General features: G+C 40.3%; 1 protein-coding gene and 1 pseudogene across 3 annotated transcripts in view; one reads left to right on the top strand and one right to left on the bottom strand.

Moving 5' to 3' along the window:
* The first annotated feature begins 10,337 nt into the window (after window positions 1-10,337).
* LOC112613149 lies at window positions 10,338-10,848 on the top strand (annotated as a pseudogene). The gene has a single exon (XR_003116920.1). The product of XR_003116920.1 is annotated as a 60S ribosomal protein L21 pseudogene (transcript).
* A 7,978-nt stretch (window positions 10,849-18,826) lies between these two features.
* FPR3 (formyl peptide receptor 3) overlaps window positions 18,827-25,436 on the bottom strand; it is a 33,268-nt gene continuing 26,658 nt past the window's right edge. The window contains exon 2 of one of the 2 annotated variants that reach the window (XM_025369052.1): window positions 18,827-20,164. In XM_025369052.1, coding sequence (XP_025224837.1) covers window positions 19,093-20,154 — 1,062 coding nt within the window. In that variant the 5' untranslated portion in view covers window positions 20,155-20,164 and the 3' untranslated portion in view covers window positions 18,827-19,092. The remainder of the gene's footprint in view (window positions 20,165-25,436) is intronic. The other variant, XM_025369053.1, reaches the window with a different exon arrangement.

Raw genomic sequence — 25,436 nt, 5'->3', positions numbered from 1 at the left:
TAAACCTACTTTGTGGTCCTGGAACTGCAACTGATGAACATTTATTTGTCAGCTGGCACTGGCAAGGACATATTGAGTGCAGTAGTAAAGATACACGGCCATAGCAAAGGAGCTTCTCTTCCTTGTTCCAGTACTTGTTTCTGAAAATGTGACTGCCAGCAGATTGGCAAGCCAAAGTTCTGGTTGCCTTCACTTTAGTGTCTCTCATTGTTGAGCTCACCTCTCTTGTACCCTCTAGTAGGCTCCTCCACCACCTTTAGGCCACTTTCTGCAGATCAAGTGTGTTCTGCTGGCACCCTTCTGTGAGTTCTGGCACCCTGTAGACTGCTTTTATTTCAAGTTACTTTCCCCTTGGCAGGTTGCATGTACCTATAGCAGCCACATTTCTCCAACGAAATGTACATCCTAGCTTTTGGGGATTGAGTTTCCCCTTTAACGTTCTTAGTGCCTTCTTTTTAAGCTTCCTTTAGCTCTAGAGTTACTAGCTACTTCTTGCATCTGCTGCTTCTGCATTGCTTGGAGTTCTCTTTTACTCCATTGAATAGTTAACTCCTTTTAATTTTTGAGAACATGTCAAATTACTGATAAAATTTCTCAGTCCTTCTGAACCCTGAGTGATTTAAAAATAACTTCTATTAAATTAGAAAAATTACAAAACAACTATGTTTTTCCACATACGGACAAATACAGACAAAAGAGAAAGAAGATAAAATTTGCGAGGGCTGCAATTATTGTGGGGATTTGGGGCAGGGGAAGATTTTATCAGAGAGGGCCATGTAGTGCTTACATTGTATTGATACTATTGTCTCCCATTTCCCATATCCTCAGGTTCTATCTGTATCTATTTTTGGAACTGCAATAAAGTGCACAAACATTCCATCTTTACTCTTTTTAACAGTTATGATCATGGTAGAAATAATTTTCTGTTGCTCTATCTTGAATCTTTCCTCTAGCATTTTCATTCTGCTATAAAGTAACCCTAATAAAATTTTAATGTAAGATTTTTTCAATAGTAAAATTTCCATTATTTTCTTTTTTGTTGCTTTTATTTATCTACTGAGAACTTGAAAACTCCATCTGTTTGATTTCAAGAGCGTTTATACTTACCTCATGAACTAAGTTTATCACAGCTACTTTAAAGTCTTTCCCCTGATAATCCTAATGCCTTAGTCATCACAAGTTTGGTACCTGATGATTGTACATTCTCTTTAAAATTGGTCAGGGTCTCCTGGTTCTTTGTATGGTAAGTAACTTTTAATTGTACCCTTAGCATTTTCAGTATTATGTTGTGAAACTTTGTCCTTTTAAAATCCTCTTGAAAATGTTAATTCCTTTTGTCTTAGACTGAAGTCAATCAGGTTATATTCAGACCATAAATCTTTCTGTGGGTAGTGGTTCCAATGTCAGTGCAGTTTTCAAAATCCTTGCTGTGATCTTTGGATGCAGCCCTCACATAAGCCACCTCACAGTAGTAATTTTCAGAGACTTTGCTTCTTCGTGTGTTTTTTATACATGTGCAAGCAGGGGGGTGAGTCTTAGATTTATGTCTTAAGGAATTCACTTCTTTACTATCTTCTTTCCAGGATTTTTTCCCCCACAGTGTCTGGTTTCCTGGGGCCCCTTTTATCCAGCACTTTGCCTCAAAAGATGGAGTTCTCTCTATGAAGTCAGGTAGCTTTATGCTAGGCTCACCCAATGACAAAGCAGTGAAATAAAAATAATGGGAAAAAAGATATTTTCCCCATTTTCTTTGCACAATAGGGAATCATTTCCCAATATTTTCTTTTTAATTTTAATTTTAATTTTTAATTTTAATTTAATTTAATTTTTTTTTTTTTGAGACAGAGTTTCACTCTTGTTGCCCAGACTGGAGTAAATGGCGCAGTCTCAGCTCACTGCAACCTCCACCTCCCAGGTTCAACTGATTCTCCTGCCTCAGCCTCCCAAGTAGCTGGGATTACAGGTACCTGCCACCATGCCTGGCTAATTTTTGTATTTTTAGTACAGACGAGGTTTCACCATGTAGGCCAGGCTGGCCTCAAACTCCTGACCCCAAGTGATCCACCTGCCTTGGCCCCCTAAAGTGCTGAGATGACAGGTGTGAGCCACTGCATTGGGCCTAATATTTTCTATCTATAGATTTTTTCCCTGAGTTTCAGGTGTCCATGTCACTGCCAGTACTGTGGCAGTGCAGTTTCAACAGTAGAGCTAGCAAGACCATGCTAGAAAAACTAGAAAAACGGAAAAAAATACAATAAAACAGAGATCCCCACAACACACTTTTTGGCTCATGGGGATTCATTTTCTCTATTTTATGGCCATCAAGACTGGTTTTTCTTAGTGTCCTTGCTCTTCACCCCAGCAGCAAAATTTCTGTTGGGTTTTGAAGGGAAGGCAAGGGTGAAAGAAAGACACGGAGTGGTGGCTCTACAGCAAATGCAGGCTTTATGTCCAGCGTAAGACCTACAGAAGTGGGGAAACAGCCTAATGCCAGTGCCCACCGCTGCTTATAGGCTGGGACAATTTATAGGCCTGGGTGGGAGGGGCCTGGGGTGGCATGGATAACGTGTTCCCAGGATGAGGTGGTTCCCGCGCAAAGTAGTGTTCCTTGTACTTTCTCCCAGCAGAATATGATAAGAGGCAGGATGTTTCTCACAGTTCGAACCCCCCGTGAAATGATTCACTTTGATCAGGGTTTGTGAAATGGTGGGGGGCTTCCAAAATGGTGCAGTTTGGACTGGCACTTTCCTAATTTGTCTTACTCTTAGGTCAAAGGCAGGAGATACAAACAGAAAAAAAAAATTGGGGAACTTACTCTGTGTATTGCTTGGTTTTCAACTCTATACTTTATTCTCCAATCTCTTTGCAATTATTCATTTTAAAAGTTCTCAAGTCGTTTTTATTTATTTATTTTTCCAAAAGTTTTAAGTGTAACCAGTGGGAGTGATAAACTAGGGGGCTTACTCAATCAGGGCTGGCACCAGACATTACATATATTTATTTTTAAGGGATAAAACATCCTTGTATTCCTGGGAACCTGATCTTGAAGTTCATTCTTTTCATATAATGCTAGATTTGATTGCTAATAATTTCTTCATGACTTTTACATCTATTTCACATGACTGTTCAGAATACATGTGATCTTTCTGAAGTACAAGTAATACTCTCTTGGAATGGGTTGTGGTTGTCAGTGTCTGCTCAACAACCATTTTGGCCCAGTCCTTACCCCTCAAGGTCTCTCTCCACAATCCCACACCCAGTTGTACCCAGATGGCTCCCTGCTTACTACCTGAGCTCCTCCAGACCCAATTCTGGTTTCCTAAGACTTTTCTCAACAAACACATTCCCTGAATCCACCCTCTTCCTGCTCCCACTTCCTTGCTCCACTGCCTAATCTTTGTTCAACAGATCCCAAAACGTTTTCCAAAATGGCTGCGCCTTACCTGCTGCTTTAAGGGCCTACAGGGCTCAGTAGGTGCAGCCATTTTCTGCTTAGGTCTTGTCTGTGATTGGCTTAGGGCTGTTGCTAGATTTGAAGTAGACAGGTGAGAACGCTGAATGTTGTTCCCGAGAATGCACAATGCTGCTGGTAGCAGCGGGGAAGGTGGTGAAAAGGATAAAAGGATAGTAGATCAGCTGCATTGCCTCTTTCCTTTCCAGCAAGATGGAATTTAGTCGCCAGAAAATGCCCATCTCGCTATCTGTAAGAAGCATCTTCCAAGACTGCTGCTTCCATATGCACGCCTAGTTTCAAAGTCTGTAGACATCTTTTTTTTTTGAGACGGAGTCTCGCTCTGTCGCCCAGGCTGGAGTGCAGTGGCCGGATCTCAGCTCACTGCAAGCTCCACCTCCTGGGTTTAAGCCATTCTCCTGCCTCAGCCTCCCGAGTAGCTGGGACTACAGGCGCCCGCCACCTCGCCCGGCTAGTTTTTTGTACTTTTTAGTAGAGACGGGGTTTCACCGTGTTAGCCAGGATGGTCTCGATCTCCTGACTTCGTGATCCGCCCGTCTCGGCCTCCCAAAGTGCTGGGATTACAGGCTTGAGCCACCGCGCGCGGCCTCAAAGTCTGTAGACATCTTGTGTACAGCGAAAGTGCTACCGAGTCTGCGCAAGAGCGTGGGTACGGCAACGAGTGAAGAGGCTACGGAAGCCTGCTAGTCCTCAAGTGAATGTTCGTGCGACTCCAGCTGTCGGGTGAGTTTCCCGGTGCTGGTGGGACGCTTGACCGGATGAGACCAGCGTGGGGTACTTGTGGAGGTTTGCGGTATAAGAAGGCTTCAGGGAATGGTCAGTGGAATCTGAGGCTGGGAGTTAGCCACTGAGGGCTTCTGTGGTCTGCATTGGAGCATCCTCAGCGTCGAGTGGAAGTCGGTGTCTGGGGAACCAGGAAGAGCGAGCAAGCGATGCGGAGTTGGGGGCTGTTATGGCTATCAGTGATGGGAGGGGCCAGGGAAGGAGGTACTTCATTGCTTCAGATGTCAGGGATTTGGGTGCTATGCTAAGTATCCAACCGTATTTCCCAACATTTCATACTGAAACCTTTGAAGTACACTGAGGGAATAGCAACATGGTGGTCATCTGTGTACCCATCACCTAGATTCAGCAATTACTAAAATCGTGTCATAAATACCTGGTACATGTGTATGGGTATGTGTGTGTAATTTCTTCTTCTCTTCTCCTCCTCCTCCTCTCCCTCCCCCTCCCCCTTCCCCTCCTCCTCCTCCTCCTCCTTCTTTTCTTCTTTCTTCTTCTCTTTCTTCCTCTTCCTCTTCCTCTTCTTCTTCTTGTTGTTGTTGTTATTATTATCATTATTATTATTATTAGAGAAAGAGTCTTGCTCTGTCACCCAGGCTTGAGTGCAGAGGGGTGATCATAGCTCACTGCAGCATCAACTTCCTGGGCTCAAGTGAGCCTCCTGCCTTGGCCTCCTGGGTAACTGGGAATAGAGGCATGCTCAACCACGCCTGGCTAACATAATTTATTTCTTGATGAATCCTTTGAAATAACATTTTAGTCCTGATTCTTTATACCGATTCTGCTATTTACTGTCTGCATGACTTCGGGCAAGGTATTGAAATACTATAAGTTTTACTGTTAGGAAAAAATGATGGTATCTCCTTGGCAAATTTCTTTTGAAGATTATTGGAATGGTGTGCCTGAAATGCTAGCAAAGTGCCTGGTTTATAGTAGATAATTGAGAAATGGTCTTTTATTATTATTCAAATATGTACCTTTCTGTGGGAATTTTAATTCTCTAACTTTTCCTTTTCTGCTTTCATATAGTTCGTTTTCCTATATGAATTTATCTTTGAGTACATATTTGAAAACTTCTGAGGATTTTAAATAAAGATCTCCTTACAACAATTATTTATTACAAAAATTGTTACATGCTTGTAAATAAAAAACCAGGCAGTAATAGTAAAAGCATCTGCGATTTACCACCTATAGCAAATTTATCTTTTGTGCTGTTATTAAATTGAACTGCAGAGTATGAATATTTCATTTTTTTAAATATATAAAGCAGATCAGGTTAAATGCATAAACTTTTAAATTAAATTTTAAATTAAATTCTATTTAATTTAATATAAATTTATATATAATATATTTATGTTTATACATATATAACATTTATATAATAAATATAATTTAAGGTTTTTTTACCCTCTTATACCAGGAATAATGAGTATTTAAAAAAATTTTTTATTATACTTTAAGTTCTAGGGTACATGTGCACAATGAATAATTTAGTTTCTAATTAAACATTTAAATGCATATTTAACCATTGGCTCTTTTTGCTTAATAAAGGTAATGTTTGATAATATGCAAATGACAAAGTCTTTCATTTCTGTCCCATCTTTGCATCAATCGTGTATTTGCCTAATCATTCCCACCCCGCTAAAAATTTCCATCTAGAATTGTGTATGTGATTTCCACATATAAGTACATATTTTTAGAAATATGTTTAGAAATATGTACTTATATGTGGATACCTAAAGAACTCAATATTTAGATTTTTAAGTTTTATAAATAGTATTATAATATTTGTATTTGTTCTTAGTTGCTATGTAGAAATTACTACAAATTTAGCAGTGTAAAACAATGCTCATGTTTTAGCTCATAGCTCTGTAGGTCAGGCATCTGAATGCGTTTGGCTGAATGTTCTGCATAGGATCTTAAGGCCAAAATCAAACCAAGGTGTCGTCTGGGCTGGGCTTTTATCTGAAGACTGGGGAAGAAGTTGGCTCCAAGCTCAGTCAGGTGGTTGGCATAAATCAGTTCCTTTGCACTTCTGTAATAAATGCAACTTAGTCATAGTACAATATTTTTCTATCTATTTTGGTATACGATTTGCTAATATTTTATTATTTATTTATTTATTTTAGGTTTGGTTTTTATGAATAAAACCTCAATGAATGTTCATCTGAAAATGCTCATGTGAAAACAACAACCAAACCAATAATTCCATTAAAACGTGAGCAAAGGACGTGAATAGACGTTTTTCAGAAGAAGACATAGAAATGGCCAACAGGTACATTTAAAAAGCCGAACATCACAAATCGTCAGAGACATGCAAATGAAAACCACAATGAGATATTGTCTTACCCCCGTCAGAATATCTATTTGAAAAAAAGTGTAAAATATAAGTACTTTGAATCAAGGAATTAATTTATTTAAGTGGTAAGATTTTATGATGATTTCACACTGTTTTTACCACCTTAAGATTTAATGAAGTGTCTGACAATAAAGGCAAAAAAACCTTATTATACTAGTCAGGTATTCCAGAAATACTACATGCAGAGATTTTTGAAGAGTAGATATTAAATTACTTGGCTTCATTTTTGTTTCACTGCAAATTTCCACATGATGAGTAATCATCAGAAACAAAGGTTTTCATTATTGTTTTCAAGAACTAGATATTTTTTTCTTCCATTTATTGCCATGACATCAATATGAGAAAAACTTTTTAAAACCACTAATGTGTAAAGTATGTGTCACTTTAAAATTGGATGATCCAAACATTACTTAAGATATTGATTTCAAGGCCAGGCACGGTGGCTGACACCTATAATCCCAGCACTTTGGGAGGCCAAGGCAGGTGGATCACCTGAGGTTAGTAGTTCAAGACCAGCCTGACCAACATGATGAAACCCCGTCTCTACTAAAAATACAAAAATTAGCTGAGTGTGGTGGTGGGCACTTGTAGTTTGAGCTACTCAGGAAGCTGAGACAGGAGAGCTGCTTGACCCCAGGAGGCGGAGGTTGCAGTGAGCTGAGATCGTGCCATTGCACTCCAGCTTGGGGAACAGAGCAAGACTCCATCTCAAAAAAAAAAAAAAAAAAAAAAACGATATCGATTTCAGTTATGTCTGGTCATGTCAATGAAAACACAGCTTTTCTGAAATATTGGTTAAAATTTAAAAATGAATTAATATTTTAACTTCAGTTCATAAAAATCACTTTATTTTTCAAGCACAATTTTTGTATTGAACAGATGTATTTAAAAGTAAACTAGTAAGTGTTCCTTTTTCCCCTGTCTTTTGCAAGTATTTCTTGTAAGACTGATGTTACTTCTTTCTTAAATATTTAGTAGAATTCACAGGTGAAACAATGCAGGCCTGAAGTTTTTTTTTGTTGTTTGTTTTTTTGTTTTTTTAATGGGTATTGATTAGAAATTCAACTTCTTTACTAGGTATTGGACTATTTAGATTTTCTAATTCTTTTTATGGCAGTTTCATATGTGTGCTTTTCAAGGAGTTTGTCCATTTCATCTAAATTGTCAAATATAATGGTATAAAGTGATTTGTAATATCATTTTAATGTGTTTAGTCTTTGTAATAATGTTCCTTTTTTCATTCCTAAAATTAGTCATTTGCATTTTCTCTTTTTTCTTGATTAGTATTGCTAGAAACTTATCCATTTTATTGATCTCTTAACATAATTTTAATATTTCCTCATCTGTTGACCTCTATTTCATTTATTTCCACTTTTAAAGATTATTTTCTTATATTCTCTTTAGATTTAATTTGATCTTTTTCTAGCTTCTTGAGGTGTAAATTTAGATCATTGAGTTCACACATTTATTCTCTAATAAAAACACTTAAGGTAAAAATTTCCCCGTAAGGGAGGTTGAGGTTGGATGATTGATTGAGGCCAGGAGTTCAAGAGCAGCCTGGACAACATAGCAAGACCCCACCTCTACAAAAAATTTAAAAATTAGCCAGATGTGGTGGTGAGTGCCTATAATCTCAGCCATTCAGGAGGCTGAGGCAGGAGGATTGCTTGAGCCCAAAAGGTTGAGGCTACAGTGAGCTGTGATTCTGCCACTTCACTGCAGCTTGAGTGATAGAGCAAAACCCTGTGTAAAAAAAAAATCCTATGCACACTACCTTTAGCTTTAAATCACAAAATTTGAAATCTACTCTTCTTATCATTCAGTTTAAAATATTTTCTAATCTTCGTTAAGATTTATTTGGCCCATGGGTTATTTATTATATGTTGTTTAGTTTCTAAAGATTTGGGCATTTGCTAGTTATGTTATTATTACTGGTTTTTAATTTGATAGATTATGGTCATGGAATATACTTAGTATAATTTAAAGCCTTAGATTTTTATTGAAACTTATTTTATAACCCAGCACTTGAAAAGAATTAGATTGGATATTATGTGAAATATCCTACTCTTAGGTGTAAGAAATAGTTTATAAATGTCAGTTAGGTTACTTGATTGTGATGTTTAAATCTCTCTATCTTGAGGCCAGGAGTTTGCCTAGCAACCTTGTCTCTACGAAAAAATAAATAAATAAAAGGAGTGTGGCTGCACATGCCTCAGCTACTCCAGAGACTGAGGTGGAGGATCACTTGAGCCCGAGATTTTAAGGCTGCAGTGAGCTGTGATCGTGCCACTGCACTCCAGCCTGGGTGACAGAGCAAGACCCTGACCCTACCCCAGTACTATTTTTGCTAGCTACATAAGTGACTAGAAAAAAAAAATTATTGTGTGTTTTCAGAAAGCTGGAGGAGAGGATTTTGAATCTTCACACCCAAAGGAATGATAAATGTTTTAGGTGATGGATATACTAATTACCCTATGACTATTATACACATTGTATACATGTATCAGCATATCACTCTGTATCCCTTAAATATGTACAATTATGATGTGAACTAAAACTAAAAGAAAAAAATATATCGTACCCCAACTCTTAGTCTAAGTCATCAGACCTGACCACTTCCCAAAATTTCAGCCTCATAAAATCAGTCAACTTCTTGGAATTTCTGTGGACACAAGCAGTAGGCATGACAAACTAAACATTCTGAAAACAGTATCCCCAATTCTCCTATTCCCTGACCTGCCCCTTCCTCAGTTTTCTTTCTTTTAGGAATCAGAGGCATTGTCCTCTCAATAGATTAAGTGCCAAGTCTAAAATTTATTATTGATTTTTCTCTCATTTGGTAAGCAAAATCCAAGTGCTGCTGATTTTATGCACCCCAAGAATCACCTACAGGCTCATGCCATCTCTTGTCTGGATGCCTGAACTGGCTTTTGCGAACAGATCTCTCTCTCCATGAACAGAAGCAAAAAATGACTTTTTAAAACACAATCAACATAACTACTTCCAGCAGTGATGACATGTAAGAGAGACCAGATTTATGCTCCTACCTTAAACAACTAAAAATCTAGGGAAAATGCGAAAGAGTGGTTTTCTGACACTGGACAACAAGTAGTGTAGCATTGTAATCTCCAAAAAAAGGGGAAACAAATAAGATGATCCCCATGATTGCCCTGCTTACTGACTTAAAAGAGTTTCCAGGCCACAGTGTAGGAGGGGAAACACAGGTAGAGCCCAGTAGACTCTTTGAAATGAGTTTGAAATAAGAAGATAAAGTTGAGAGTTGGGAAGAACAAGACAGATAGATTTCAAAGATTAGTACTAAATAAGAGAGTATTGCAGACAGAATATGATTAAGACATCAATTCTTCCTCAAGCAAATCCATAGATTCAATGTGATTCAAGTTAAAAAAACATTAACAACCAAATTCTAAAAATTTATATGGAAAGGCAAAGGAACTAAAATAGCCAAACTACTTTTGAAAAGGAACAACATTGAAGTACTCATGCTACTTAATGTCAAGACTTGCTCTTAAGCTACAATTATCAAGACAGTGTGATATTGGCTAAACGGTAGACAGATAGACCAGTGGAACACAATAGAGTCCAGAAATAGATCCACACACATTATTGACTTTTGACATATGTAAAAAATTCAATGAAAAAAGAATATTGTTTCCAACAAATGGTACTGGCGTAATTGGAGATTAAAAAATATTAACAAAGGGAACCGCCATCTTCCAGTAATTTGCCAAAATGACGAACACAAAGGGAAAGAGGAGAGGCAACCGATATATGTTCTCTAGGCCTTTTAGAAAACATGGAGTTGTTCCTTTGGCCACATATATGCGAATCTATAAGAAAGGTGATATCGTAGACATCAAGGGAATGGGTACCGTTCAAAAAGGAATGCCCCACAAGTGTTACCATGGCAAAACTAGGAGAGTCTACAACGTTACCCAGCATGCTGTTGGCATTGTTGTAAACAAACAAGTTAAGGGCAAGATTCTTGCCAAGAGAATTAATGTACGTATTGAGCACATTAAGCACTCTAAGAGCCGAGATAGCTTCCTGAAACGCGTGAAGGAAAATGATCAGAAAAAGAAAGAAGCCAGAGAAAGGTACCTGGGTTCAACTGAAGCGCCAGCCTGCTCCACCCAGAGAAGCACACTTTGTGAGAACCAATGGGAAGGAGCCTGAGCTGCTGGAACCTATTCCCTATGAATTCATGGCATAATAGGTGTTAAAAAAAAATAAAAATAAAAGACCTCTGGGCTGAAAAAACAAACAAACAAACAAATATTAACAAAAAAGAAACTCAACCTAAGCCTCACATTGTTTGCAAAAGATAATTAAAGATGGATTATAGATTTAAATGTTAAATGCAGAACTACTACATTTTTAGGAGAAAACATTAAAAAATGTCCAGGACCAAGAGCTAAGCAAAGAATTCTTTGACATGACACCAAAAGCACAATCTGTGAAAAAGGAATAAGTTGGACTTCATAAAAATGAAAAAATTTTACTTTGAAAGTTATGGTTGATTACTCAGGCATGGTGGTTTGCACCTCCAGTCCCAGCTACTTGGGAGGCTGAGGCAGGAGGATCACTTGAGCCGGAGGGGGCAGAGGCTGCAGTGAGCTGAGATTGCACCACTGCACTCCAGCCTGGGAAACAGAGTAAGACTTTGTCTCAAAAAAATAAAAAATAAAAATAAAAAGGAAAGTTATGGTTAAGCTTTATACTCAATAAAAATTTAAAAAGAAATAGAGCAGATCATCACATTGCTCTGCATCATTTATTGGCTACGAGGCATCTAACTCAGGCTTAACAAACTCTGCTGTATATGGCTCAGACCTCATTTTCTGGATACCCAATCTCTTTCTCACTGAAAAATGACAGATGAATGTGGAGGCTGTTGCAATAGATGAAGAAAAAGAGAGGCATCGAAGGCTCTCAGACCAGCGAAGAATGAGAGAAGGGAGGTGATTTTGTGATTGACAGAAAGCTACAACGAGTGCTATGAAAAGAACTAAAATATTTGCTGAACTAGACTGGAGAGCGTCTGAGAGGCTACGTTATCTCAGGGACTCAGAAAAAAAAATATTCTGAGGAGGTTATGTTTAAACTGAGATTGGAATTACATGAACTGGTCACATGAAAGTTCAAGAGGAAGAATATTCCAAGCAGGAGAGCAGTTAGTACAAAGATTCTGAGACAAGAATGAATTTGGTATGTTTGAGAAATAAAGATATTACTAGTGTAATTACTAACAACATAATCGATGAAAGAAAAACTGTTGAGGAAGAACATCAGAAGGACAGGCAAAAGCCAGATAATATGAGGCTTTGGGAGTCAGATAGCAGATTCAGATGTTTTTATTATTAGCACGATGGGAAGCTGTTGGAGGGTGTTAATCAAGAGATGGGCATGCTCATATTTATATTAGAAGAAAAAACTTTGGCTGCTGGGTGAATAACTGACTGCTATAGAGCAAGAGTGAATTCAGAAAGATTAGGAAACTATTGTAGTGGTCCGAATGGTGGTGGTTTGAAGTCAGGTGGTGGTGGACAGGAAAGAAACACACAGATTTCGTCCATGTTTTTGACATAGAGTCAATGGGATATGGTGATGGATTAGATTAAAAGAATCAATAGGCCGGGCGCGGTGGCTCATGCCCGTAATCCCTGCACTTTGGGAGGCCAAGGCAGGCAGATCACTTGAGATCAGGAGTTTGAGACCAGCCTGGCCAATATGGTGAAACCCCATCTCTACTAAAAATACAAATATTAGCCAGGTGGGGTGGCATGCACCTGTAACCCCAGCTATTTGGGAGACTGAGGCAGGATAATTGCTTGAACCTGGGAGGTGTAGGTTGCAGTGAGCCAAGATCATGCCACTGCACTCCAGCCTGGACAACAGAGCGAGACTCTCTCTCATAAAAAATAAACAAAATAAAAAGAACCAATAATTACTTGTATTTGGAACTTAAGACATTTGGTAGAGTGTGATGACTTTTCCTAAATTTGGAAGAAATGTAGAAGATTTGGCAAGCAACTGTTTTAGGGGGAATCAAATTGATAGTTTTACTTTGATGATGCCCCATAGGTTTTCAAGTGGTAATGCAGAGGAAGGAGGTAGATACCACTCTGGAATCCTGAAGAGAAGTTGTGGATTATGATGGATGTTTAGGGGGAGTCATTTATGTACAGATGGGATTTCAAGTTATGGGAACACATTACCTAGGATGACTGCATTGAAGCAAGTAGATGAGGGGGTCTAGAATTGAGCCCTCGGGTACACCAACATTTAAAAGTCAGAAAAGAGCCAGTCAAGGAGATTGAGAAAGATAAGTCACGGAGGTAGGAAGAAAACCAAACAAGTGGGATGTTGCCAAGAGAATTATATATTTTAAAATAAAAGGGAGTCATATATGCTTAGGGGCCTAAGATTCCCATCATTATCAGATAAGCATATATGACTTAGATTTACCCCGTTGAATTCATAGTCAGGCACCAAATGTCTGAACCTGCAGTGCAATAACATGGCAATGGATGTCACTGTTGTCCTTGATAAGAGTAGTCCCACTGTAGTAATCAGGACATGAACCCATTTAGAATGAGTTCTGGAGAAAATGTGAAATTAGGAAGTAGAGAAAGGAACTGGAAGTGACCCTTGAGTTTGCTGTCAAGGAGAGCAGAGAAATTGGTTGTAAAGTTCAGGAGGATGTGTGTGGTACAAGAGGTTTTTACATTTTCAGTTAGTAAATGAGAGAACAGATGTATATGCTGATGGCAAAAACACAAAAAGAAAATTTCGTGATAAAGAAGACCGAGAGAGAAAGACTATTTCCATTTCTACCACTCAATTTCTACTAATTTCTATTAGTTAATGCTTCATCTTTCCTCTGTGTTTTTTTGTTTGTTTGTTTTTAAACACTAGAAACATATGCTGTGTCAGTCAGGTTTCCACCAGATAAATAGGACTGAAAATGAATCAGAGACCTGAATGTAAAAGACAAAATTATAAAACTAGAAGATAACAGGAGAAAATCTAGATGACCTTGGGTTTGGCACCCTGTTGTTTTGACTTTACCGATTGTTACTAAAAAAATCTGGGGGTGAGCTCCATTTGCACTGGCCTTGTAGGCAGCTGTTTCCCTTTTGAAGGTGTCCCACTTGACCTCTGAGTGGCTGGTGGGGACAAGGAGTGATAACAGCAAGGAATGTAGCAACCAAGGAGGCACTAGCCTCAGCAGCACTTGCTTTTGCAAATTGCCAAGGGGACTCAGGTGCAGTTGCCATATCACAGGTTAGGCTTAGGTGACTTGATCCTTTCATCCTGGCTCTCCTTTATGAACACACTGAAGCCCAGCATTTTATCATCTTTTCTGGTTTCACTGTGAGGGAATTGCTGCTACCCAGGAGCCTGGTATCCTATGGCTCTCTCATCAGTGAGATGTGTAGGAGATCGGTCAGGATGGTGGGAAAAATTGTAAGATAAATTATAGGAAAAGGACACAAGCCTTCTCGGAAGGCCTGGGGTTTGCATAGCTTCAGAAGAGGATTTGGCTGAAGTCAGCTGAATTTTCGCAGAATGGATAACAAGGAAGTGTAAAGGAATTGATCTAGATAAGTTTGTTTACTTAGGCCTTGGAACCTGGTCTTTAGTCATCTATGCACAGGACTGCTCTCTTTTGGGGGGCAGGGTGACAATGTTAATTACCCACAAGATGTGTTGACTTGAGGCCTTTGTCATTAAATCTGTACTGAATAAATGCCCGCAGTGCCAGCTTGTCAGGGCCGTGACTGCTGACTCTTTACAGCTCCCTCCTCAGTGTCTGTGAGCTTCCCGGTCCCCTAGCCTGCTTTTTCACTGGATATCAGCATCAGAATGCATTTGTTCATCCATCGTTCAGCCAGCTTCTGCAGGTCGGATCCGGCAGAGATGAACGTAGAGTTTCACCATACTGGCCAGCTCACTCTGACTGGAGACCAGGACTTTGCAACTTATACCCAGTACAGGCCAGACCACTACCAAGACCCCATGTAACAAGAACAGCATATACAGCTCAAGGGACAACATGCCCTGAAGTAGTGGCCCGTCAGCAGGGGCCGGATTGGAGAAAGAGTGACTGCTGTTCATAGTGAAACATCCTCATTACAATGAAACCTGCCTTCCAGGAGCTGCAGGGGAGCCTGAAGGCTCAGAGAGCCGTCTATATTCACCAGAGTTTCTGGAGCATCCCCAAGGCAACACCTGACAACAGCAGTACTAAGTTGCACAAAGCAGCAAAATCTGAAACCAGCAAGCAGTAGTGCCATCCCAGACTGACCAGGCCTGACACAGGAAGTTAGTGAGCCATCCACATGAACACACATTGGGAAGTATTTCTGTGTGGTAATTGTCCCATAATTTAAAAAAAAAAAAATCTCAGTTTCCTGAACCCACAATATATCATCATGAAATGGGAATTGAGAATCCACAATGAAAACTCCTGAAGAGGAAAAGAAAAATGGAGAGAATGTAGTGGCTTTGTTCTACTGCAATTAACCAAGGCCAGTGGGAAAGAATAGTAAGAATCCCCTGTCCTGGCAGTGGAGGAAGTCTCTTAATTAGCCCATCTCTAAGCCCTGGCATTCCTATCTAAATTTTGTCCTCCTTTTATTTTCTTTCTTTCTTTCTTTCTTCCTTTCTTTCTTTCTTTCTTTCTTTCTTTCTTTCTTTCTTTCTTTCTTTCTTTCTTTCTTTCTTTCTTTCTCTCTCTCTCTCTCTCTCTCTTTCTTTCTTTCTCTCTCTCTCTCTCTCTTTCTTTCTTTCTTTCTTTCTCTTTCTTCCTTTCCTTTCCTTTCCTTTCTTCCTTTCCTTTCCTTTCTTTCTTCCTTTCTTTCTTTCTGATGGAATCTTTCTCTCTCTCCCAGGCTAGAGTGCAGTGGCACATTCTCAGCTCATTGCAACCTCTGCCTCCCAGGTTCAAACAATTCTCCTTCCTCAGCCTCCCAAGTAGCTGGGATTACAGGTGCGCACCACCATGCCCAGATAATTTTTGTATTTTTTGTAGAGACAGGATTTCCACATGTTGGCCAGACTGGTCTAGAACTCTTGACCTCAAATAATCCACCCACCTTGGCCTCCCAAAGTGCTGGGATTATAGGAGTCAGCCATCATGCCCAGCCTTGTTCCTTCTTTTCTATGGCTACACCTTGGTTGGGCATTTAAGAATATACACCTCCTGAGAACTCTAAAGCGTTTATAGGAGTCAAACGTGCACATGAAATGCGCAAACTGCTCTACCTTGGAAATGCAAATAACTTTAGGAGAGACAGAAGGGAAAAGGAGAAGAAAACGGAGTAAAGCAGTGGAGTGAGTGAGAACGTTGATAACAGGACTGCCTGATATTCATGTTGAGTGGTGTCTTTGGCCAGTGCATCAGGGAAGTATGTTACACAATACAGAATTAACAACTTCTGAGTGTTTATGTGCAGAAAGCAAGGTAAAAGGCTGAGTTATGAGTTATTTATTTAAATATGAAGTCATTAGGCAATAATTAGCCAGAGTAGTTTACTTAAGCAGAAGCTCAAAATCAGCAATGTTCATGAAAATGTAAGCCAGCTGGGAATTTACAAATATTGTGGACATGAGGATGGGATTTCCTAGACCTGACCTGATTCATATTATGAGGACTGGAGATAATTTTGACTGGACATTAAGTGATATTATTGTTTATTAATGAGGTAAACATTTATTGAGTGTCTATCACATATCAGACACTATCTTATATGCAGGGGATTGGGATTCATCAGCAAACAATATAGACCAAAATTCCTGCCCTCAGATAGCTTACATTCTCATTACTTGAAAGAAACGTATCAACTACCATACAGTTATTATACTGTTTCATGCCAATATTGTGAAATCACATTTGCAAAAATTTTGACAGTGAGAGATGTCTAACGTGGCTGACTCCTTCCTGCCTCTAGCCTCAAAGGTTGTCTGTCTTTGCCCACTCCTGTATATAGGCTAAGATAACCAGGGGAAGAATTTAGTTTATGGTTTAACATGGAAGCAAGGATGATAGTAGGCCTTCCCTAACTCACACCCTCCTTGTTCTGGGACTGAAAGGCAATGAAAGGCCTAAGATTAGGATTGTGTGAGGAGTCTGAATTCTGCTAAAATGCAGGATTATAGTTTCTATAATCCTTTACTGCCAGGTGTCATGTGGCCGGTGACACCTGGGCAGTAAAGGCCAAGATTTGTAACTTCCCCAATCACTTCTATAGGTGACACCTCTATTGTAGACCCTAGGATTAGTCTTTTGAGATGTTTTTCAGACTTTCATTGTAGCAACTGACTGACCCCACAGGGAGCTCATGACTCATGACTCAAGTGGTCCTGTGACCCCCTCACTCCAAGGCAGACTCAGTGCATGAGGACCACTTTCAACTCTCCTATGGTTGCCTTCCCAACCAGTCAGCAGCACCCATTCCCTAGTCCCCTGCCCACCAAACTATCTTTGAAAAACCATAACCTCTCAGCCTTCAGGGAAACTGATTTGAATGATAACTCCAGTTCATCCATGTGGCCAGCATCATGTTAATTAAACTCTTTCTTTACTGCAATACCACAGTCTCAGTAAACTGGTTTTGTCTGTGCAGCAGGCAGGAAGAACCCACTGGGTGATTACATAAGTTTGGTAGTTGGGATGAAATGGCCAAATTTCTTGAATTTGAAAATCACAGTCTACCAAAAGTGAGCAATGTGAAAAAGAAAATGGCCAGGTCTAATAATTATTAAAGAAATTGAACCTATATTTAAAAGCCTTCCCAAAAAACAAACCCAAGATCCAGTTGACTTCACTAGCAAATTTTTCTAAATGTTTAAAAAAGATATAATACCTGAGGATAGAATTAGAAAATTGCTTCCAAACTCCTTTCAGGAAAATATACATTTTATGTAAAAGTTAACAAGGACAGTAGAGAAAAGTGAAATAACAGAGCCATCTCTACATAAACATAAATACAGAAATTCTAAACAAATCTGTGACACAGATTATAAATGTTCAAAAATCATGGGCAAGCGTGGTTTATTTCAGAAATGCAAGGGTAGTGTAACATTGAAAACGTAATCTAATTTATAATGATATAAATAAAAGAATAAAAGTAATATGATCTTGTTAATATTTACAGAAACCGCATTTAATAAAGTTCAATATTCATTCACAATTTAAACAATAAAAGAAAACTCTTAACAAATAAGAATAGAAGAAACCTTCTACAGTCTGACTTTAAAAAGAGAAAGCCCGAGGAAGCTTATGGCAAACATTTTACTTAATGGTAGATAAAGATTTTTTCTAAAAAAACACTATATCATCTAAGCCTTACAAATCCCCCCACTTTGTCTCTTCTCTTGTACTCTTTTCCCACTTCCACTTAGTCTCAGGATACAGGCTGAGGTCCAGACATGAAAAATAACACCCACAGTGGCCTCATTATCTACTTCTTACCCTCAAATCAGGGAGGGCACTGAAGTATTTTCCCTGAGGAAATACTTGAGCCACTCATCCTGTAATGACTCAATGTGACCAAGGTTAAATGAAGTTAGGACTGAGATTAGGGTATCTGGTATTAAGATGTATGTTGGTTTTAGCCCATGGTTTCTGCTTCATAACTCCCGTATCCCTTGCTACACGCCTTTGTTATAATGTTGGGTGGGTTAAGCCTCAGGAAACAGAATCTCTCTCCTTTCCTTTCATCTACCCCAAAGCAGGACTCTAATCTTCCCTCACCTTTCTAATTGTGGGTCTTAAGACCCTCCCCAGGGAGGGTCCCATCCTGTACTCTGGAGGAAAGAATGCTGACATCATGAAGCTTCCATAAAAACCCAAGAGGACTGGATTTGGAGAGCTTCATGAGAGGTGAACACGCAGAGGTTCCCGGAGGGTGATGCACTTAGGAAGGGCATGGAACCTGCTCATTTCTTCCTGCATACCTTGCCCTATGCGCCTCTTCATCTGTATCCTTTGTAGTATCTTTTATAATAAACCAGCAAGCCAAAATAAATGTTCGCTGAGTTCTATGAGCCACTCTAGCAATTAAATTATCTCTCTGAGTTCCATGAGCCACTCTACCCCCAAAGAGGGGGTAATGGGAACCCTGATTGAAGCTGGTTGGTCCAGAGTTTCAGAAGGCTGGATTTGTGACTTGTGTCTCAACTGGAGGAGCAGACTTGGGGAATGAGCCTTAAACCTGTGGGATCTGACACTAACTCCAGGTAGATAGTGTTGGAATTTAATTGTACGACACCCAGATGGTGTCTACTGCTTGGTTGTGGGGAAAACCTCCTACACATTTGGTACAGACTTCTTTTATGTTGATAATTGTGGTGGTGGTGGTAGTATGAATGTAGAAGAAAAACACTGTCAGAATTTTTTTTCCGCTTAATGCAGGGTAGAAAGAGACAGAGCCCCAAAATATCCCCGACCTCACATTGCTTGTAACTCCCTCTCCTCAGGAGGTGAAGCGGAATTGGTGTCTGTGTTGCTGGTCTGGGTTGAGTCAGGGACCTCAGTCAGGGCCCTCTCCAAACTAGTGGGCAAGGAGCGAATCAGTCTTTCTTGGAAGTTATGACCCATGAAGGCGTAGAGAACTGGGTTGAGGCAGCTGTTAAAAAAGGCCAAGGAGCTTGTTGGGTAAAGCAGGACAATAATGATTTTGTATTTGCCATTGAACAAAATCTCTTTGAGCCAGACTGCCATTAGAATGCCAGTTAGTTCATAAGGGAACCAACAGATGAAGAAAGAAGCCACCACAGCAGTGAAGACGTGTAAGGGACGGCTGGATTTAGTCATGCGCTTTTTGTGAATTTTGGCAACGATGATCCCATAGCAGACTGTGATGATGGACATGGGTATGCTGAAGCCAATAATGAAGTGGAGGATCAGAGAGACCTTGGCCATGGTAATGAAGACGTTCATCCTTTCTACAACAGTGTCACCCCAGAATGGAAATCTGAAAATACAGTGTGTGTCCCCATTCTCAGTACTTACTGTAGTCCAGAAGATGAAATCTGGTAAGGTAAGGACTATGGCAAGAACCCAGAGTCCCATGATCACCCTCTTGGCCAGACTCAAGGTGCGATGGTTCTGGGCCCAGGCTGGATGCAGGACACAAATACAGCGGTCCAGAGCAATGACAGTGATCAGGTAGACACTGACAAACAGGTTGATGTCTATCATGACATGAACTAACTTACATAGGAACGAGCCAAAAGGCCATTTTTCTCTCATGGCGACTGAGACCATTCGGAATGGTAGGATGGCACTGAAAGAGAAGTCAGCCAGGGCCAGGTTCAGGTAACAGATGGTGCTGACTGTGCGTGTCATCCGGAATCCAGCCACCCAGATCACGAGCCCATTGCCCAGGACTCCGAAGACAAAGGTGACTCCGTGGACTAGCAATGAGAAGATCCACAAAACGGTGTAGCCAGCAGGCTCAGGGAGCACCTCCTCAGATTCATTCAGAGGAATGGAGAAGTCGCTTTCCATCTTCCCACACCTGTAACATTTCAGCAATGGCCATTTCTCAGCTGTGGCACCATCTTACAGTACAACTATTCATTAACTTCCACTATAGCTCCTCCTCCTACCAAGACCCGCCCTAGTGAGCCTTGTGAATAGTTATAACATAAAATTGGCACTCTCTCAGAGTTCCTTTGGGAAAGGATAGTTCTCCATATCCCCATCATTATTAATATGCATTCCATCTATCAGGCTGATTAGCAAGAGGATTAAAGGGCTCTATCCACCAGCGGAAATACTGAACTGAGAGTGTATGGACAATGGAAATTGAGCATAGGCAGCTTCAGCATCGTGAGGAAGGCACAAGACTCAGAGTCAGAAGGTTCACATCTGTGGCCTCTATCGCTCAATGCAAACATGCTGGCAAGCTCTGCAACTTCTTTCGGCCCCATGCTCTCCCAGTCTCCCAGCTCCTGTCCCTCCCACTGTGAGGACCCTTTACCTATTTTTTAGTTGATATTTAATTTAAAGTTTTAGGATTTGGGTTGAGTTCATAGCTGAAGAGGATTTGGAACCATTACCTGTAATATGTAGACATACATTACGTGTTATAGGCCGGGCGTGGTGACTCATGCCTGTAACCCCAGCACTTTAGGAGGTTGAGGAGGATGGATCACTTGAGGTCAGGAGTTGGAGACTAGCCTGGCCAACATGGTGAAACTCCATCTCTACTAAAAATACAAAACTTAGCCAGGTGTGGTGGCGAGAGCCTGTAACTCCAACTACTTAGGAGGCTGAGGCAGGAGAATTGCTTGAACCCAGGAGGCGGAGGTTGCAGTGAGCCAAGATCGTGCCATTGCACTTCAGCCTGGGCGTCAGAGCGAGACTCCGTTCCCCTTCCCCCACCAAAAAAAAAAAAAAAAAAGAGCAGAAATATATTACATCCTATAGATTCTACGCTAGAGGAAGTCAACAAAGGGGACCCTATATTTACTTTCTCCCTTCTGCTTTTCATTGTCCCTACTTGATATAAAGTTCTGTGCTTGGGATGCAGTGAATTAGCATTCGTTGTATATCTTCAAGGTCTGTGGGATAAACAGAATGAGCATGAATATTTAGCTAATATTTGTAGGGTTCTTATCAGAGACTATTCACTGTGTTAATTGCTATGTATGGGTTGTAGTTTGGTCTACATAATAGCTCTGTAATATTCATTGTTTGTAGTTTCCATAGGAATGACTCAATGTTGAGAGCAATTGTGAAATCTGCTGGTCACTTAAGTAGGAAACAGTAGACAAAGATCTTTAATTTAGCTTAGTCTGAATTCTAAGCCCTATCTCTATGCAACAATTTTGACAGATATTGCTGGTGGTTCCCCTCCCCCACAAATAACTGTTCATCATTTCTTCTCTGCAAATCAAATCGCAATTTTGTTCAGTTACTCACTCTTTGGGGAAGGTATCCCTCCTCCATCTTTGCGGGCATATCTTGATTTTCTAATTTGTTCTAACTAGAATTACTTTTGCTTTGCAAGGGATTGCTTATTGGTGGACACATGACTAAATTCTGGGCAATAACACTATGGGAAGATATCCTGGTGTGTTTCTGGGATCTATTTCCTTGCTTTTAAGAAACAGAATCACAAAATTACAGTCCCTGTCTCTGCACCAGGTCACATGGGAAGCTGTTGCATCCAACTCAACCCAAAGGTCTCTGTGTCCCTTGTGTCTTTGCCACTTGACCAAATTTGCTTATACTGTGGTCTGTGGGCTTTATCAGAAACATCCAAGGTATTTGTTAAAGTGCATATTCATGAACCCCACTCTAGAATCTCTCTGTGTAAAAGCTACAGTGATTTTTATGGCCATGAAAATTAGACTGTTCCCACCCTGGGCTATCCAGCCTCTCTAAAAGTAACAGCAATTATCTAGCACTTGTTCTCATCTAATACTCATAGTAACATTGTGGGCAGCCATCATTACCCCCCTTTTTTTTTTACCAGAGGGAATTCATGCCCTACGAGTTTTTTTTAGATTTTTCAGCATCATGTCCAGCGGGTCAGTGGAGGCAGCAAGATTTGAAATTCAGGATGAACAACTTTAGAGCCACTACCTTTGCAACTCTAAAGTGCTGCATTTGAAAGGAGTTCCCCAAAGATTTCCAGCATATGGTCATACCCTAGTATCATGGTTTTTTCCTCCTTTCCCTTTCTCTCTTCCTTCTTTTCTTCCTGTCATTACCAGTCACATTCACTGAGGTCTTTCGTGGGACATTGTTTAATGTAGCGCCAGGTTTCTCAACCTTGACACTACTGACAATTGGGGCTGCATAATTCTTTGTTGTGGGGGACTGTTCTGTACACAGTAGAATATTTAGCAGCACCCCTGGCCTCTATCCACTGATGCTAGTAGCAACTCCCCCTTCAGGAGTGACAACTGAAAGTGTCTATAGACATTGTCAAAGGTACCGTGGGAGGCAAAATTCCCCCTAGTTGCGCATCACGGTTACAGAGTAAAGAGCCCTGGGCTTTGGGGTCAGTTAGATCTCTACTCTTTGGTACCTTGCCAATATGGGTTCTTGGTCAGTGACATCTCTTTGAGCCTCAGTTTTCTCCTCTGCAGAACAAGGACAATTTTGTGGTGACGTCTAACTTTCAGGTGAGGATTAAGTGAGGCTGGACATGGAAATCTAGGCTAGACTGAGTGTCTGTGACAAATGGGAACTCTTGGTCCTCACCAGACTGTGTGCTGTGTCATGGGGCTCAATCCTGGGTCATGCCTTACAGAGCTCAAGGTCAGGACAAGAACAATGCTCATAGCAATAGTGGCTACTACTTATGAACATTACTCACATGCCAAGAGCTTCTCCTTTAACCCTAACAATGCTTCTCACAGCCTCTACAGATGAAATGTGTTAATATGTGTAAGCACTGAACACACCCTGAGACATGGTGCATACTGACTAATCTTAGTTTGAATTAGTATAATCATTGCACAGATGAGGAAGTTGACTTATATTGGTTACATTAATTATTTAAAGCCCCCAGTCAGAAAGGGGTAGAACCAGAGTTGGAGCTCAACCAGACTGATTTCAACAGAATTGTATGGTTAACCCTCTCCCATTCCTTAGTTCCTCAGCAGACTCAGATTTTCTCCACCCACTCTCCAAATATCCTAGAAGACATTCAGACAGTATGATGTATCCATATTCTCTAAGTCATTTGGAAATGTTGACACAAGAGGAAAAGATGAATGTGCAGTGACAGGTGGGGACAGACCAACAAGACAATGTTGTAAAATTTTGGATCCACCCTAGTTATAAAGTGGAGAAGAGAACCATGGACTAGAGATGACACCTGTACTGATTATGAGGGCTGCTATTTGATGCAATCCCAATGTGTGTCAACCAATGTATATTTTATTATTTCTATATCCTTGCTTTGGGACAAATACCGTTCTTGTGTAATCCATAGGAAACCATGGCTCAGAGAGGGGAAGTGACTTGTTCAATGTCACAGTTATTGAGAGGCTGAAATGGATGTATGATTACAGATTTCAAATGGAAACTCAGCACTTCCTTGTTAGCATCTGCTTCTCCAGCACGTATGATTTCTGATGCATTAAAATAACATTCAGCCCTTCTGCTTTCTCCTCAAACTGACCAACTTCCTCTACTGTTCCACTCTCAGCTGATGGCCTTGGCTGATATTTTAATGAGAAAATGGTAACAATTAGATGTGCATTTTTTAGCCTTTTCTTTCCTAACCCTCAATTTACCTGCCGTTGTTATTGTGAATAAAGACTTCTTTTTCCCAGTGACTTCCCTCTTCACATTTGCTTTCCATCCCTCTGTCTCTCGTTTCCCCAAGAACTGGTATTTGTCCTTCTACTTTCTGCTAAAAAGAAACTCTCAAGATTTTATTTCTACTAGATACTTCTTGTTACCACATAAACATTATCCTATTCCTTCCCTTTAAAAAGAAACCAATCTTGGCCCCTCTTTCTTTCCAAACTTCAACCCTATTTCTTTAAGAGAAGTGTTTTCTGTAAAGAGATTTCCTAGCTAAACCTTAGAAATGGTTGTCTCTAATTGCTTGCTTTTTTTTTTTTCTCACCTCACCTATTCTGCTGAATCCATTCCATATTGACTTTACTCCTTAGCACTCCAGCTAATGCACTCTCCTAAGGATGCACATGACCTCCAGACTGCCAAATCCAGTGGACCTTTCTCAGTTTTTATCCTGATGTTCCAGTGACATAGGAACGACTGGATCTCTTTCCCCTAATTCAAGCATATTTTTTTCCATATCATAAGATGATAAGATGTACACACAATCCACTCTGGGTTGTCTTTACGGCTCAGTTGGCCACCTCTTTTCAGTCCAATTTACTGGTGCTTTCTGCTCTGAATGTCTCTAAATTTAGGGTGTCCCACATTCTATAGGTGATACTCAGTCTCACAGCTTAAAGTATCATGCTGTCTTCTCATCTGAATTGTTAGCACTGGCCTCCCCTGGGGCTCTAGTCTCATATAATCAATTGACTTCTTGATATCGCCCCATGAGAGTCCCATAGACACTCCAAACCAAACATTGCCCAAACCAACCGGGTGTTTGTCCCGTGCTCCCAAACCTGCCGTTCTTCCAATATTCTCTATCTATTTGGAGTTTAAATATTCAGTTATTAAAGCTCTAAATCTAGAACTCACCTTTCGTTTTCCTTACCAGCCAATACAATCCAAGTCCTATTGATTATATCTGCAGAACATGCTGAATGCACAGCCAGAGCCATCTCCGTCTCCACTACCCATGTCCATGGCCCTGTTAGACTTGGATATTTGTACAAACTTTGCAGATAGCTTGTTCCTGGCCCTGCTGTTCCCTCCCCTAAAGCCCAGACACAGACAAATTGTATTTTAATAGGAAAAATAAGACAATGAGTTATTCTTCTCAGCACTCTTCTATGGCTTCCACATTTCTAACTCACACTTCTCAAGCACCCTGGGATTTGTCTTGTGTATCCCCAGACCTCATCTCTGCCCTCTCACCTGACACACTGTGCTGGACCCATGGTGGACTCCTTGATTCCTTGACCATGCCAGCTTCTTGCCATTTCAGAGCTTTTGCTTTCTCTCTTCCTTCTGCCTACTATGATCTTCCTCTGGAGCTTTCCACACCTGGCTCTTTCTGAATATTTATATTTTAGCTTAAATAGCTTGTCCTCAGAGATATCCTCTTGACCCATTTGCAAAACAGCTGCCCCAGGTCCAACCTATCTCACCAGATGCTTTTCGTCTTTGTTCATTCCTTT

Source organism: Theropithecus gelada, chromosome 19 (genome assembly GCF_003255815.1).
Source record: "Theropithecus gelada isolate Dixy chromosome 19, Tgel_1.0, whole genome shotgun sequence".
NCBI lineage: Eukaryota > Metazoa > Chordata > Mammalia > Primates > Cercopithecidae > Theropithecus > Theropithecus gelada.
Note: the sequence above shows the minus strand (reverse complement) of the source record. Positions and strands in the feature narration are given on the sequence as shown.